Source organism: Dermacentor variabilis, unplaced genomic scaffold (genome assembly GCF_050947875.1).
Source record: "Dermacentor variabilis isolate Ectoservices unplaced genomic scaffold, ASM5094787v1 scaffold_12, whole genome shotgun sequence".
Taxonomy (NCBI): Eukaryota; Metazoa; Arthropoda; class Arachnida; order Ixodida; family Ixodidae; genus Dermacentor; species Dermacentor variabilis.
In genome coordinates, this window is record NW_027460280.1 from 28935257 (window position 1) to 28952871 (window position 17615).

The 17615-nt window shown below is 41.5% G+C and overlaps 1 protein-coding gene across 2 annotated transcripts in view; it reads left to right on the top strand.

The window, feature by feature from the left end:
• mop (tyrosine-protein phosphatase non-receptor type protein myopic) overlaps positions 1 to 16210 on the top strand; it is a 95248-nt gene extending 79038 nt beyond the window's left edge. For both annotated transcript variants that reach the window (XM_075676401.1, XM_075676402.1), the window contains 3 exons: positions 1563 to 1667; positions 7801 to 8000; positions 15283 to 16210. In XM_075676401.1, coding sequence (XP_075532516.1) covers positions 1563 to 1667; positions 7801 to 8000; positions 15283 to 15866 — 889 coding nt within the window. In that variant the 3' untranslated portion in view covers positions 15867 to 16210. The remainder of the gene's footprint in view (positions 1 to 1562; positions 1668 to 7800; positions 8001 to 15282) is intronic.
• Positions 16211 to 17615: the final 1405 nt, after the last annotated feature.

The window sequence follows — 17615 nt, forward strand, 5'->3', positions numbered from 1 at the left end:
CGAGTCATTTTGACCTATCATGGAGGGGCAATGGCTAATTTGGAATAAAAACAGATTGGAGTAGTTTTACGTTATACCATCCCATATTTGCTAAATTGTATGCTTATTGCTATCAAATTATGATTGTTATTGCCACCTATACATTTAATAGTGTCTGCTTCATTAGTGCTATGACATGGATGTATTGAATATATAATTTTTCATTCCATGTGTACGCATGAAAGTTGCTTGATTCCTGAGCACTCCTAATTTGTGCCATTGAATACTGACCTTCTTTCATAACTGAATCTACCGTGACGTATTTGTTATGCGGAAATCTGCAAGGTGGAAAAAGATTCATAGAAGGGGAAAATTGCTATCCACCCGATAGTAACACAAAACTACAAAGTTTCTTCAGGGAATTGCGTACAGGTTTCCTTTGTAGTTCCATGCTATGCTCAGGTGAATAACAATTTTCCCTTTCATATTTGTTATTCATGTTTTTCTGTTTTAAATTAAAATGCTTATTTCTATATACAACCTGACATACTACCTCATCAGCTTCTCTTTTGGTGCTGCCAGTGTGGATGAGCAGTGGCATTTTTAAAGGGATGCTTAAAACAAATGTTGAGTTAATCTAGATTGATTGTGTTTTTTTTAACCTCACAGCATTAGATTAATGCCAAGGGATTACTTATTGCCAGAGAAAATTGCAACTAAGAGGACTGCAACACATTTCTTCCGTGATTGAAATTGCCCACAATCACTGGCTTTATTATACAGCTGTGCCAGTATCGTTGTGGTCATTATTTGAAGTACCAATGGGTTACCCTGTTGGAAAAAAAATCATGGTCAAGTTGCATTTATTTCATTTTAAAATGTATCACCAGTGGTGGATTGCAATTTACCAATTATAAATGGGACATGTTACAGCGTGGGAACTGGCACATTTTCACGGTGGTGGTGCCAGTACTGTTTTATGTTTGTCATTTTTTCGCTTATGGAAAATATTTTTATCGTTAAAAGCAATGTTGTGGTCGCCTTGGTGCACTTATGGTATTGTCACATTGTGGTGACTAAAGAATTAAACACTGCCAAAGGTGTGAGTAAACAACTTGAACGAAGTCATCAGTTTTCGAATCTAAACTCGTAGGTCAAGGCCATCCTCTGTTTATACATGTCACCATACATTTGAGGATGTACAACATTGTTCGAGTACTGCGCGCAATCGGATTAGGTGAAACTCTTTTGCTATAGAATTGGCGAAGACATTCAAGAAAATTTGGATGCACGGTGATAAGAGAATAACAGTGATAATTTGGTCAAAAACAGTCATCAGCAAAAAGCAATACAATGTATGCATGACATTAAAAGCACCTTCCCAATATTGCAAGTGGAACGTGAAAGCAAAGCATTGTGCGCATGACAATATTAGATAGATTAGATAGTGTCCTCTGACAACTGCGAGAAGTTTTACAGGTTTTTCGCTTTAGTGGAGCAACGTAAAATGTAGCTTAAACAAGGATGAGTACATATGTTTATGTACATTATCATTGCCTGACTCGTTGCCTTATGTTTTTCAGTGGGAGCCCAGCTAGTCCAGCACAGATGCTGAACTTCATTTCTGAAGTGCACAGCTTTCATAAGACACAACGGAATCGCTCACGGCCCATTGTAGTGCATTGCTTGTAAGTTTGATATTTACCTTATTTGAAGGAATTCTAGTTTTATTCTTGCAAAGAACCTCTACATGAAAGGCCTTTAAAATGAAATCCTTTTTTATCGTTCTTTATGATTAATTAACCCTTTATTATTGTTTTAATGTTTTTATACATTTAACTAGTCCACATAAGCAAAATGAAGCAAACTTTCTTTTTCTGTAACATTCACATGTACTAATTCAAATAGCCCACCTTCCTTCCCAGCAAGTTATCAAGCACAAAAATTTTGATTTGTGACAGTGTCAGAGAATGTAATGGTGATGCCTGCAAATCTGTTACACTGTGGAAGGAAGCTGACCCATCATGCCTTGTATGTTTTTATAAACTTCAGCTTCTCTGTTGGGATGATGTGCCAAAAATAAGAATATCTGCTCATTACAAGATGTCTAGGTTCCTTTTTAAATACAGTCGAACTTCGATATATTGAACGGTGCGGTAATTGCGAAATAGTTCGATATAGCCAGAATTCTCTATAAAATCACATTAAAAATGCGTAAAAAATTTCTGTAAATCAATCGATGAACTAAGGGCGCCATCGGGCATCATTGTTCGGAGCGCGTGTTCGGTTGCGCCGCGCGCACTTGGCCTAGTCAGCCGGGTACGTGCGGTCGATTGTACCACACGCAATTAGCCTAGGCAGCACCGAACTTTATCTGCTGTGCGAAGTAGGGGCGGCCTAGGCCAAATGCACGTGATGCAACCGAATGCGCGCTCAGTTGTGGTGCAGGTAATACGCACTTGAAGCTTCACACAAAGTAGTTATTTATTTGGCTGAAAGTGCTGCAGCAGTGTAGCCTGCTGCTTATTGGCAGCCGCATGCTTAAACACGGAGTCCTCAACATAGTCTAAACGATCTACAAGCGATAGGCTGGTGCCCTTGTGCCACAGTAGTGGTGTAGAAGGGCCAAAGCAGCTACAGCACCAGTTGAAGTCGGGAATGGGGCAACATCAGCACTTGCGGGATCAACCTCAGCAGCGTCTTCGTTTGGCCACTACTTCTGCTGCGATCTCCAAGTCCGTCAATCGAAGCATTTTGAAACACTCATTTTGAAACCCTCTCAATAACAAAGTATTGAGTGGCGTCTGCCAAGGCGTCTATAAGTGAGCCCAGTGAGTGCGCGCTGTTGCGCATCTTTGTGGATACAAGTGCAAAGCGCCAGTCCTCACGAGGCACGGTAGGCGCAGAATGCAGCACCGACGAGGAGTCAGTGCGACAAATGCAATGCGTTGTTGACATCATAGAGTTTCCTACATTGTTTCCTATTATTGTATGAAACTCTATGGTTGACATTGTCAAACTAGCCAAGCCACTGTGTGCGTATGCCTCTACGTTCAAATCGCGCCCTTGGCGCGATCACAGTAGTCGGGAACGCCCGTCGCACCACCGCTATTTTCGAGGGTGTTGCGCAAAAGCTCACCGCCTGTCAACGGAGCGCGCGTGGTCTGGGGTGGCGGAGTTCGATATATCCATTTTACGTCCGACCCCATTTGAAATAAAAAAAATTAAAATGCATGCGATTTTCCAGGTGATATAGAAAGTGTTCAATATACGCAATAGTTCGATATATCCGTGTTCAATATATCAAGGTTTGACTGTGTTTTGGCAAGCTGCCAGACCCAGACCTAAAGAGACAGCGCAGCCTGATCGAACGGGCACAGGAGATAGCCATGTCTCACAGTGACCTGGAATAAGGAGGCCGACCATTTAGGGTGCAGACTGCGCTTGCTCAGAATAAAAATTTATTCTCTTTCTTTTGTCTCTCCTAGACACAGTTAGTGAATTATTCACTTTCTGATTAAGCTCCAATGATCAATCTCACATTTATGTGTTTTATTTATCTGTTTCATACTCCTAGTCTGTGTTCCAGGCCTTAAGCAGAAGTGTTTTTTTACACAGTGCTATACAGTGCATTAGAATATAAAAAAGAGTACACAACTAGCAAAGACATCGAATGGTTTATGCAAAATTAGAAAATTAAGAGCCATGACATCAAGGAAGGCACTGAGCATGTTGCTCTGGACAACGCGCCGGGCGAGACAAACTGCAAAGTGTGATACACATCAACACATGGTACGATGATAAAATTGAAGACTTAAGAGCAAGGACATCGAGAATAGAACTGAGCGTGATGTTCTAGACAATGCATGAAGCGACATAAGGCAGCCAGAGACACTTTCAGTTCAACTTATGAAGTGAAAATGTGACTGAAGACATTATGTACCAATATAAATGTTTTGTCTTGAATAGTTCAGTGATTAAAATAGTTTTGATTCTCATCTGCTCTTTTCTAAACATTACCTTACTAGCAACACATACCACAGAAATGGTTGTAGTGACAAAAAATTGTCTGGAAGCATGGTTGGTCATTGCAGTGTACTATGAAAACTAGTGCACTGAAGCTGTTATCCTAGTAATATGTAATTGGTGAAACATTAAATATATATATAGACTAGTTAACTCTTTCGTTATTGCGAGAAAATGTTCTTTTCTTTATAGGTCACGGAAAAAAAATTATTTACCACTACAAATAATATTCCAGCATACATTGCAGCATAGCATATTGTGCATAATGAAATTCTCTTTCCAAAAACATACATTGCCAAACAAAAAAATTAATAAAGTAAAAAATTCTAGAAAGTACCATTTTTGCGGCCAGTTCATAAAAACAACAATAAAAAAGCATGATATCTACAAGAACGTTAATATCAAAGGAAATTCAGAATATACATCTCAAAGATAAAAAAGACCAAGGAATAGTGTCTGGAAAAATAAATGGTCAGTACACCGCCATTGCTTGGATACAAAAAAGAAACTAAGACCGGTTCAACACTCAAGCTATGCGTTGAAGCAGTTCCTGAATTTTGTGAAGCATAGGTGCACACCGCACTTTTCCCGCAAAGCGTCTGGTTTTTGTTCAACTTGGCGGTCCTCGTAACACATTTTGCATTTCCACCTTTTCGGCATCTTCTGAGGATGGTCCGATGAGAAGCCCAAGGACTATACTTCACCAGTTCGTCGAGAGTCAAGCACCTCTTCCAGGACTGATTGATCTCAGCGTAGCTGGGCAACTACAAGATTATGCATCCAAGCATATCGCTTTGCATTTTTGCAGATTGTCTTTATCGCCTCTACAGAGAAGAATAGAAAGAAATCCCACGCCGTTGTAAACTGTCTTGTGCCGATCTGTAGTGCTGGGCCAAGATGTGCTACGGGCGGCCTTCGTGGCGTGAACGGAAATTTCTTTGCTGCCGATGGCAGCACATCATGACCAAGCAAAGTATGCACCCTGAAGATAATCGGTAGGGCTCTCAGGTTGTGCAAAAAGATAGGCAGATAAGCCTGCACAAGGAAAAAGACCGTTCAAGGTCATAAAGGTAACTCGCCGGTGAAAAGCTTGCGCATGTCCCCTTGCTGACTCAAAAAATCATCAGAATCATAACTCGAGTCCTCATCATTAAATTGAATTGTGGGTGCAGCATAGTTTCGAGCACAATGCTTTTCTCGTAGTGCAGCAGCGCGGGACGACGTCATGGGAGGGACTCTTTATAACTGCGCAGTGACACCGGCAGTGCCCCTTGCCTGGATTTTATGAAAGAAACGAAAGCGAAACTCTTGGAAACTGGTTGGAAATGCTAGGTTCACATGTTGGAGATGCGGCGGATCTTCACAAATACACTTTGGTGTGTTTATCCCAGGTGCATGAGTTTGTCCTGCCGTTTGCTGCACGGTACAAAAGTTGTTGTTTTTTTATTTTCAAGTCTCTTCAAAGCATTGGTGAACCATGGCTTCTGAAGTTGCGTTTGAAACGTTATCTTTGGAATGAACCTGTCAGCTAGATCATTTATTTTTTTCTTTGAACCTTTGCCAGTTGGTATGGATATTGTGTTTGTTATAGGATGCCTAGAATCAAATAAAGAAGTTGCACAGATTATCGCATATAGCCCCGTAGTTGCCTTTGTGAAAAAGCTGTATTGTCTTTTGAAGTTTCTGGCGTGGAAGTGGCGCAAAGTGAAAGGAAGTGTGAACAACCTTATGGTCGCTAATTTCATTCAGATAGGTAATTGACGATAAACTGTTTGGTCAACTTGTTAGTATTAGGTCTAATACGTTGGCTGTGTCTTGTGTGACGCGTGTTGGTTCAGATACAAGTTGAGCGAGGTTAAAATTAAAGCAAACATCAAGGAAATTTCTTGCTTCTGTCTGATTTACTAAAGGCGGAGCTATATTGTGCCAATTGATACCTGGAAAGTTAGTCTCCGAAGAAAAGGAGGTCAGCTTTGGGGTACTGAAGAGTTACTTTGCAGAGTACATTGCTAAGTTGACAGGCAAAATCTGGGCTACTGTGAGGGGGTCTATAGCAAATGGCCAAAAGAACTGATTGTGGAGCGGCGCGGCAGTGAATGAAAAGGATTTCCAAGTCAGATGTGACGCTAACAACAGAACACGATAATTGTTGACTGACAGCTATAAGGACGCCTCCTCCTCGTTTTGTGCGATCCTTCCGAGTCTGGAATATGGTCACTAAGCCAGGTTTCCCTGAGTACCAGCACGTTGCTTTCAGATATTAGTACAAGATTAGACACGTGTTCGCGTTTTGCAATGAAGCTTCATATGTTAGTAAAAATTACTGAGATAGAAGTGTGTGATACAACTGCTATTCGGGGGTGTCGATTTATTTTTTTGGTTACGAAGTGGTTGCTATACTTCTTTAATCATCTGCGAAGCTTCATCATATACGCAGCACTTGGAACCTATGAATATCGTTCTGAAACGCAGGGAAAACGGCACAGACTTAGCTTTTGCGAAGGCAACAAGGTGTTTACGGGCATTCCTAACAGCCGGCGAAAAATCTTTGGCAACACTGAAGTAAGTGCTTTTAAGATTACGGCCATTAGAAAGGACAGCTTTCTTTGTTTTAAAGAATACAAATTTAACTATAATTGCGCGCTTGCGATCAGGTGAATACCGACCAATTCGATGTGCTCGCTCTTATTTCCTTAGGGTCAAGCTGTACTTTCACATGATCCGATCAGTGGCGTAAGCTAATTTTTTACGATTCATGTGATGGCTCTGGTGCTGATGGATCGGGGAGGCCATAAAAAATCAAATTATTTCGCCTTGACCAGTTCTCAGCATCATCTACATGGGCATCCAGTTTATGAACCAGCTGCGTCGTTCGTTCACTGTCTGCCGGTATGGATTGCATATTGTCTTGCATGGATAAAACGCTTTGGTAATTGCCCTCAAGGTGCGTCAGCCTCTCGCTTAGAGTCTCTAGAGATGCAGTCATAGCCATATATTTGTTTTTGAGATCTTGCATCTCAGCGATAATCGTATCTTGGCCAGCGAGGATACCTTCTTCATTTCGGCAAGTAATACGGTGTAATCCGGACTGGGATTACATTTAATATCCCCAGAGAGTAACAGAAGGCATCTGATAACACAAAGGCACTCAGAAACAACACACAAGCAGCACTGCGGACTCAGTAGCTGCACAAGAGAATAATTATTGGTTTTGTTAGCGTAAAGAGAGCTTGGTTCACAGACCTGCATGAAGAACAGCAGCAGGTTAGTGGACCGCATCGTGGCAATGCCACCGAGCCCACAGTGCGCCAGGGGTCCTCGCTCCTCTTTTATAGGCAGCTGGATGGTTGTTGACGATGGCAGCAGAGCCAGCGGCATTTCGTCAAGGATCCATTCTTTCAATGGCAGTGTCGCCAGACGGGTTGAATCCCTGTTGGTTCTGATATCCCATGTTATGACGTCATCAAAGCACGGGTGCGATCGTCCCAAACTGACGCTCGTTGATTTCGCAAGAAGAGGCAGCAGCATTCACATGATAACTGACGTCAAAACCTGCATGAAGAACAGCAGCGGGTTAGTGGACCGCATCGTGGCAATGCCACCAAGCCCACCCGGGCCAAGCTGACCAAGGTATTGACACAAGATATTGAGCACTAGAGGTAATGGGTGATGAATGTTGCATGTGTTATAGGCACCACCTATTGAAACTGCTTGTAAACTATCTTTACTACACATCAATTGCATTGTAGCACAACTTTGAGCACTGGTTGAATGTTTTATGATGTGGTTTCGCAGGGGTGGTGTTGGGCGGAGCGGAGTGTTCTGCCTTGTGTCAGCAGCCATGAAGGAAATAGCTGCTGGCAATGGCCTCCTGGACATTCTCAGCACTGCCATCAAGTTGGCCCAGAGCCGCAAGCTTTGCATTCAGGAGAAGGAGCAATTCAAGTTCTGCCATGACGTCGTCTTGTATCATGCCCAAGACTTGCTGATAAAAAGTGAGTTTAACCCGAAAAAAAGAAAAGCCTATTAACTATTGTTGGATTCCTTTTGTGCATGCATGTATGTGTGCGTGCATCTATTGTTTACTAAATACATTTTGTCTTTATTATAATTTTCTATCTGTACCAACTTCATTTTTCTACCTCGCTGTTTTTTTATTATTATTATTAATTTAAGGAAAAATTTCACTTTTTTGTCTGTGTCAATCGTGTGTTTAAGAACTTAATGGGCTTTTCTTTGTTGCCGCTTTAAGGTTGTAAAAGTGATGGTTATAAGAGAAAACGATTGCAACAAATGGAAGTCATTGTTTTTGTACTAAACACCTTAAAGGGGCTCTAAACAGAAAAATAGTTTGAGTTTTATTAGTAAATTACATTTCTACAATCCAAAATAAAAAAAAAAGGAGTGGTTGAAAAAAGGCATGGTTATCCAAAAACATGCAAAAAATAAATATGAGTGGCAACCCTTCCTTGAAAAACCTGCACCAACTCGTCGTGACATCATGGATTTTGATGGCATATGCTTCAGCCTAGTTAGTCAGGCTGAAAAGCTAGCTTCAAGAACCTTTGCCACGTAACAACAAACCAAATACGAATAAATACTTTGAAATTTGGTTTACGTGGCGTTGGTGCACTGGCATGAAATTCAAAAAATAGAACTTTTACCTTCATCTTCTAATAATCATCCTATTACTGCAATATTAATGAATACAGTTTTGAAATAATAATTTATTGGTCTAAATTTCTAAACTGATTTATTGTTTCTCATTAGTGTCCCCTTAAACCTAATGCATGTGCAATGTCAGCTTTACATGGTGGCCGTGTGCTGTTCCTCGTCTCCAAATATTTAAGAGGAATCTTTAGCTCAGGGGTAACTCCATTTTCCCATTCAAGTACATGTGAAATGCAGAAATGCTCGCATTAGACAACCACTGAAATGGTAGGAATTTAAGAGACAAAGCTAAATTCTACTGACTGCAACAAGCAAGGTGTCGAACTGAAATTTTTTCAGGTTTGGTTCGGGTTCACATGCTTTGGTTCACGTTCAGCTCCAGAGCGAAAATTAGAACAATTTGAACTGGTTTAGAGTTTTTGAACCATTTAATTTGGGTTCAAACAAGCTCGAACTAAGAAAAAGAACATTCACGTGCCTCTAGTTTCTGGGAAAACATGCAGTGCGTTTAGAGAAGCAATAAAGTTCACTTAAGTATTGTGTAGCAGTACAGAGACCCTGTTCCTTTTTACAAGCATTACCTTACAAAAGAAAAAAAATATATGTTTAAATGACACTGTTATTGATTTTTATTTTAGTTACATATACTGCCATCTAATTGTGCAGTATTGCAAGGGCATGTGCAGAAGTTGCTTACATAGGTAATAACTCAAACATGAAACTGCATGTGCATGCAGGCAACAGAAGAGCATGTTACATATACACATAGGTCATGTTGTAGTAGGTTATGGTAGGCATGTCAGAATTTCTGCATTCAGGTGGCTTCATGGTGCCCTGTGAGGCAATACAATGCATTATCCCCCTCTCCCCTACCCCCCTATCTTTCCTATATTTTCTGCGTCATTGATTTAATAGAGTACTAGCACAAAATTTTCACCCAGCCTTTTTTTTTTTTTTTTCCTCCGTAATCACGGTATGAGACCTTAATTCCTCGAATGCACAGCCAGTCGCAAATTCTAGCAACCACTATTTAAAGTGAGGAATTCAAAACGCGTGACAAATACTATAGCGCAGCTTCTTGTTGTAGAGTTTGTTTCGAAGCGCTCCTTTATAGACATGAAAATTGGGGGTGTGGTGGTTACAGGGTATCAGTCATGCATGGGGGGTGTGGGCAATGGTTGTAGCCGCATTATGGTCATCTTTCCATAAGCTCTAGATGACAGAATAAGGGAAAGAAGGTGACAAGGGCGCTATGCATTCTTAAAGAAGAGATTGCAGAGTACCAAGTTTATTACATCGCGCTTGCACAGAGTGAAAAAAAAAAAAGAAGTATGACCTATTCAGCGTTTGTCCAGCTTTTAACCGCACCGCTGCCATGTCTTTCAACCACTACACTAAACTGACTAACTCGTGTGTTAGCAGTTTTTGATACCATGTGACCACTGCCTGCAATTTTCGGGACCAGGAACCCTTCTAAACAAATCCAACACCAAGAAGCCGTGCTGGATTCAGGTCACATTTAAAGAGGACACGTTAGTGTTTTCTTGTGCGTTCGAGGAATTCTGGCACCAAACTGTAGTTGCAGGATCAGCAGCTATATCTAGTGGAGCATATAAGCAATACAGAAAACTTTTGTATCAGTACTCCATTAAAGTTGCTCGGGCTCATTTTCACATTATCCTGTAGAAAATGAAGCAATATACCTGATCTAATGCTTAACTTCCTTTGTTCTACATGTTAATTTTTCGTATAAATGAAAGACATCACCTAGTTCTAAAAAGATAGGTAAAGTATCATCGCATTGTTTATAGAAAGGCAGCGTCAAACAAAACCTGCTCTCCCTCTTTATTGAGTTGTCGTGGAGAACTAACTTTGCCATGGAGAAGCAACAGCAGTCATTGACGATACCTTACAAACTGCAACACCTGTGTCTGACAGCCTAGCAGCATCCTCCACAGCGATGCACTGTCTAGACAGTGTGCGCCGAATATGCACACAATGTACAGTTGAGCCAGTCATGCACACAGTTGAGTAGGCTAATGAGGTCACTGTGACGAGCCACATGACTGATCTCTAGGCAGCACATCGTTCTGCCCAACCTTGTCACAAGAAGTGTCATCTGCTCATGTAGAATTACAGCGACAGCGGCTCTGGGCTGAACATGTGGTCAAACTGGTTCAGAACTGTTCCTTCAAAAAGTTCCAGTTTGGATTCAGCTCCAAGGAGGCAAAAAAAATATCAGTTCGGTTCCACTTCAACTGAAAATAATGGTTCAGCTGTGGTTTTCATTTTGGTTTTGTGTTGAACACTGTTGTAGCAAGAAGAATCTTTAGTTAGAGCCTCAAATTTCTTGCAAAAGTTAACATGGCTCAGTAAATTTTGAATTAATTAAAGCACAAAGTTTAAAACTTACTGTGCACCAAAAGAGACATTATATATATATATATATATATATATATATATATATATATATATATATATATATATATATATATATATATATATATATATATATATACTGCAATCCCACTGAGGGATTTTAGCAGGGTATGGTGCTTATGGAGCATCCTATATATTACAGCTTATGTGAAATTATTATATTATTTAGGCTAGTTTTGCTAAGGTCCTACTCACAAGAATAATTAATTGCTCAGCTAGCTGGTCTTGCACTGCTTATGAGGAAAAATTATTGCAACAAAAAGACAACGCACACAGAAAGGGAAGACAAAGAAAAGCGCATATCTTTGTCTTCCCTTCCTGTGTCTGTTATCTTTTTGTTGCTCTAATTTTTCCTCATCAGCAGTCCTACTCACAAATTAGTGCTACATTTCAAAGGGATGTATATATATTCATTGATTGCGCTCTATATGTCCCAGCACATGAAGTAGTAGGAGTAGTAGTAGTGAAAACTTTATTGAAAATGTCCGGCAATTTGGGAAGTATACAAATTTTTTTGTTCATCGGCAATTCTGCCTAAATGAAAAACTTGCTTCTAGCAGTCAGTAGATCTTTCACTTTTTCTTTTAAATTATCAGACATTTATGGGCACTAGGCATAGTTTAAATGATATATTCATGCAAGTATGCCCTTTGAGTAATGCTGTGGTTATACGTAACTTATTGTTTGCTGATTGTCCCTGTCACATAGAGTAAAAAGTTTGGACGTTAACTAAAAATGTTGCATTGTCAGTACCTTGACATTATTTTGCTTCAGTAAAACTAGCCTCAAGATGTTATTGTCATGGTTTACATGCTCCTAATAATACCTCTTCATAGTGACGCGCCACTTTTTGAGGCTATCTTGTACAACATAATTATGGACATAGGTATATGCCTGAGACTTCCCTGTTTATTGTTATGACTGTCACTGCAAACTACCGGAGTTCTGGACCCTTTTGAACACCAACTACTCCTCTCTGCCTGTCACTTTATTAAAATGAACATCACCAGAACAAAAATTATTGTTAACACAGCACTCCTGTCATGAAAAGAGCATTTTTAGACAGCCTGTTCATACCTGTAATTATGCACATGTTCATTAATTAATTTTGGAATTAAGGTGTACTTATTAAAGCAGCAGCTCACTTTTTATTATAACCACTCTAACGATGAGCAGTGGTGGAAGAACAAGGAATGTCGCTGGAGTCACTGTTTGGACAAGGAGACTTGTCTTCGACAGGGCAACAGCACCAGCTTATTCTCCTCCTCCTCCCTCATTGAGGGTAGGGTAGATTGAGCTGTACATTCATAAAAATGCTGCTAAGGAGAGCACTTGCTGCCGTGACGAAGACAAGCACTCTTGTTGAAATTAGCTCCAGCAACATTCCTTGTTCAACCACTGATCATCACTTCAAGCCTACATTTTCGTGTGTACTTCTGTCTTGTTTCAATCTGTTGATGGTAACTGACACTGTCCTAATTCTTGTGAAGAGCTGTTCATCAGAAGCTGCACTGGAAAAGAGCTATTTGACTTAGTTGTTCTGTAGGATGCCAAAACTGTGTTTGTAAAAGTTACATGTTTGCTGTTTCAAAAGAGTAACCTACACTCCAAAATGGTGCAGTGGAATCCTGGGAATTCGAACTGATGTCAAAAATCAAGCAGACTTGTTGGTTTTTTTCACAACCACATGCATTTTAATGGGGAAGAAGTAAGACTTGTAGGCTTAATTTGAGCAAAATACCCTGCTTGTGCATACCGCTAGTCATAATAATTTGGCACCAAAACACAAGTTCGAAATTCTACACGGCACTATTGGAATGTTTTTTCAAAGCAGTAGCATGTTTTCTTCACTCTCCTAAGGCTGCCTATGTTATGGCATGCACCATTGCAGGAATTTTTCATAGCATAATAACTCAAAATGGCCTGGCAAGAGGGTTGCTCGATTCTATTACTTGCTCCAAAATTGGCTACATTTAGAAGCCCGGGGCCGAGGAGAAATTTGGGTTGGCTACTGGGCTTCCCCCTCCCCCCCTCCCAGCTCTCCCTTTCTTTGTTCTTGTGACAACAGTTGATTATCTTGCATCTTCCAGAAAGCTAACCTTCATTGTCCCTCCGATTTATGTAATTCACCCTGCAGAAAGCAAATATGCATGGTGTATTTGTTTGTACAGAGCTTGGATTGGAGAAGCAGGTATACCGTACCAATAGAAACTTCAGTGACAGAATTGACAGAAGGTGACTGTTATTTCACAGAAACACATTAAAAAATGTATGGGCAACTGTGAGCAATTTCTGTCCATTGAGTACCATTGAACTGCTAATTTTCCAGCATCCACCCTTCAATCACTTTCTGTATACAGAGGCAACAACCTGCTCTTCTATAATGCATGGCTTCTTTTATTTATAACACGGATAAAAATCGTTGGCCATTTTGATATTGGAAAGTCCTGTCCCCAATGCCGAGTAGGTCAGAACTTTGATTCAGGCCAACCTTTCAGCTTTTCTGTCATAATAAATGCCTCTCTCTCTCCCTCTCTCTTGTCCAGTTATGGAGAGGCCACAATCCTAGCTCCTAAACGAACTTTTATTTTATTTTGGATACTTTTGGAAATATTATGGCTCCTTTCTTGTGTGAGGACCTGGTAACCTTACCCAGCACTGCTTGTACAGCAGCAGACTGGATCTTTCACACTTAGTTTCACCATTGCTTCGCACCAGTTTGTACACTATTAGAGTTGTTTTAACTGTTCAAATCGTGACTTCTTTGAAACTTATCTTGTGAATAAATGTATTTCTGCCCATGAGCAAGCATTTTCTACAAATGCGAGTGTGCTGTCTTTAATGGTGTGGCTGACGAGGAGCATTCTGACTGGATGATTGCTAGTCTAAGAAACACCCTTCTCTGGTCATCATCGCTGTTGAATGCATTACTAACTGCGCACGGCGTGATTGTGAATGTGTTGTATACTATCAAAACAAATCAGGCTTTGAACATGCTTCCCCTTTCACATAGTGCAGATGCCACGCTAGCTTAGCAGCTGTGGTGTTGCTCGAGGTCGCAGGTTCGATCCCAGTCGCGGCGGTGGCATTCCGAAGGGAGCGGAATGCTGCCTAATTAAATGAAACCCCAGAATTTAATTTAATTTAAACCTCGGGTGACCTGGTCAGAATTATTTCATAGTCAATCACTATGGTGTGCCTTACACATAATATCCCAGAATTTTCTTTTTCTTTCGTTCATATTCAGTGAGCTCAACTGAACTGTGTACTTTGCCACATGCAGTTGTTTACAGCACAGCTCTTCGGTGCCCATTCCTGCATTTCGTGTCAGCGGCGTCCATCGGTGTAACCGAGGGAACGAGCACAGCGAAGGATGTAAGACTGCGATAGCGAAAAGAGTGCGAGGAGAAAAGCGGACGATGGGGGCTCAGTCGAACCATGAGGCAGAAAGCAGAGGATGAGGATATGGTGAAAGCGTGAGGAGAAAAGCGTAGTGCTGCGCAAGACAGGCTCTGCAGCAGTGACTGCTACAAGATGGTGTCACAGTAGCGCTGTCGTCTGTTAACCTATGGCATGCAGTGGGCACGTCAACCGATACCGTATATGGAAACAAAGCACTGCATTAGCGTAGGTCTGTCTGAAGCGGCTGCTGTGAATCGTGCCCACGCGCTGCCTCTTGCGATCTCCTGATTAATGAGGCAGTCATGCCACACTTCACTCTGTTTGCAATGTGCCGCACGAGACAGATTATCCACGCCAACCAATATATCGTGAAATGAGAACGTGTAGAGCTGTGCTCAAATTTTGCATTAGGGAGTATCATAATTCTCAGTGAATTTTTTGACGCAACATATGTCATTATCATGCTGTAGTTTTGCCACATTGAAGTTGTAGCACATTGCACAACCAAAAGCGTTGTGGCTGGGCTTATCATAGGGTAATGTGGATACAGTGCAGCTGGCTTATGTTAGTATTGTATGTCTGTATTTAAGGTTCTCCTGTCAGTTCTACCTCATTTTATTTGAACAAATAATCAACCCCTTTAGAGTTTAAATTAGCGAGGTTCTACTGTAGATTTCAGTTTTGTAGTATTGCTTTTGTTATTTGCTTTGGTGTCCCTGCATGCCTAGTACTGGTGCTCAGAGAGAAATTTATTTATTTGTGCAGGAGGTATCTTAACTAGTACACCAAGCTTTGGGGGAAAGGCACATACAGGCACACCTTCACATGTTCGCCACCCATCAGAAGACTTCATGCTGCGCTCTGGTGCAACCAGCCAGAGAACCAGCATTGTGCCTGATACGCCAGCTGCCACAGCAACTACTTCCACTTCAGCTGATGACACCTCCGAACAAGCCACCTCCACTCAACCAGAGGCTGCAGTGCAGCCAGTGACAGCTGAAACTGAAACAGAACTTTCAACGCCTAGAGCTCCAGAAGCTGGAAGGGAAATCAGCAGTGACCACTCATTTATGCCAGAGATCATCGATGAGCAGGGTTCTACAGCTGCAGCTTCAGCACTGGTCATTCCAGCTGTTGAGAGCAAGGACAGTGGATTGACCACAGTGGTTGATCTCTTGGACCCTGCAACTTTTACGTTAGATCCTGGCCATGGCACGCCAGCCAAACAGAAGATCACGCGTGAGAGCTTCATGAACCCTCAGGGCACCCTGGCTCAAAGTAAACCTGACCCTAAGGACCCTCTCAGCCAGCTAGACCCTCTGTGGTCACTCAAGAAGGGGAAAGAGTGAACATTCCCCAGACAAGGTCTGCTGTGCAGATCTTGTGTTGCTTGTAGTGGTCCATACTTTTTGTTGGGTAATTCACTTAATTTCATTTTGTGCAGGCCACAAAGTGTGTGGCTGCTTGGTATGAACCTTGTGTTTCAGCCTATCATCTTATTAGCACGTGTGTGAATGAGCATTTGAGCTGTATTGAGTGAGGTTATACATATGTTGTTAAAGGAGCTAGTGTGGTGCTGTCCATTTCGTGGGCACAGGAAGGTGTGATGTCTTTTGGACCAAACGGTAACCAATTTTGTGTCCTTTTAATTATAAGCTTGTATATTTAATAAAAAAATTTTGCGAGTGTTGAATTTGCTTTTCTGCATCATGCTGTGGTCACCAGTATGAATGTAAGATGGCACAAAATGAAATATGCTGACACTTCATCTGCACAAATGTTTTAGGCGCCTTTCACCAGGCCTGAATTCTTATTGTAAATTTTCTTCATTGTGGAGCGCCATCTATGGAGTGTTCGACTACTAGAATTATACTGAAGTGTTTAGTAATGGCAGCAGATGAAGTGAGTGAAATGTTGCGAGATAATGGTGCGAGGAGCTGAGCTACCCTCCTTGCAGCAAAGGCTGTTGCCTCAACCAGTTTTCGAAAGTGGAATTCCTCCTTTGCCTTCTCTCATATTGAAACCAAGAGTCACGTCAGAAACCCCACTACCTTTCTTCTGTCCCTTCTTACTGCACGATGCATTTCGGTTGGTAGATTTGGGTGCTCTGCATTTCACAAAAGTCCCTGGTTATTGCCTTCATGGATACACCATTTGGTATGATTAGTATATGGCCCTTAAAGCATAATTAACTTTTTTGGACTTGCAGTGATTTGTGTTTAAGATTTCTTCCCAACTGGAACAATTGAAACGCCAGATTCGCTTTCCAGGAAGCACTTCCTCAGAGTCTTGAGAATTGTATGCTTTAGCTGTTGCATGTTCTGTAGCATGCTTTGCGCAACCAATTCATAGCAGCAGTAGGAGTGGACGACTACATAGCTTGCATGATGTCACCAGTATCACGAACATTGGCTCAACTTCCATTCTCTTAGAGCATGTATTCTCCATGCAGACGTGCATTTGCCAGCCAATCCTGGACTAAGCTGTGCCTTTGTAAAATAGAATTGCTGCACTTTGTGGGAACCATGTTGAAATAGCGGCCGCAGCAACAGGACACTGCTGCTGCACAAAGTGCCATGGCAGTGATCCCCTTTCCCATGCACAGAACATTGCGGGCCCACTCATGGCACACCTCTACCTCATTCCAGGTTGTGTTAACCATGACTTCTGACGGAGGATCAGCGCTAAAAATTCCACACAGATTAAGATGGGGCGAGCGCGTGCATAAAACTTCGAGGCATTGTTGCTCTCCGACCGGGCCTTCGTGTATCGAAGAGCTTCTCATTTATGGTACTCAACTGAATCGGCGACCATGCTGCGCAGAAGAAAAGCATTCCAAAAATATTGCGACTAGCTTGTCTAGGAAATGCATAATAAGCACCTTCCCCCCCCCCCTTTCTCTTTTCTTCTTTTTCTTTTTCTTGTCTCTGACTTTCATTATTTTAATAAACTTGAGAAGAGCTTGCAGTTCAGAATGAAAACAGGACAAAAACCGGGACAAGAAAGAAATACCTTGAGAATGCTGATTTGTGCACGGCGAAATATATCGAAGACGGGGGTGCTAGGCCAGTAAAGCTAAGTGTTGTATATTTTATACT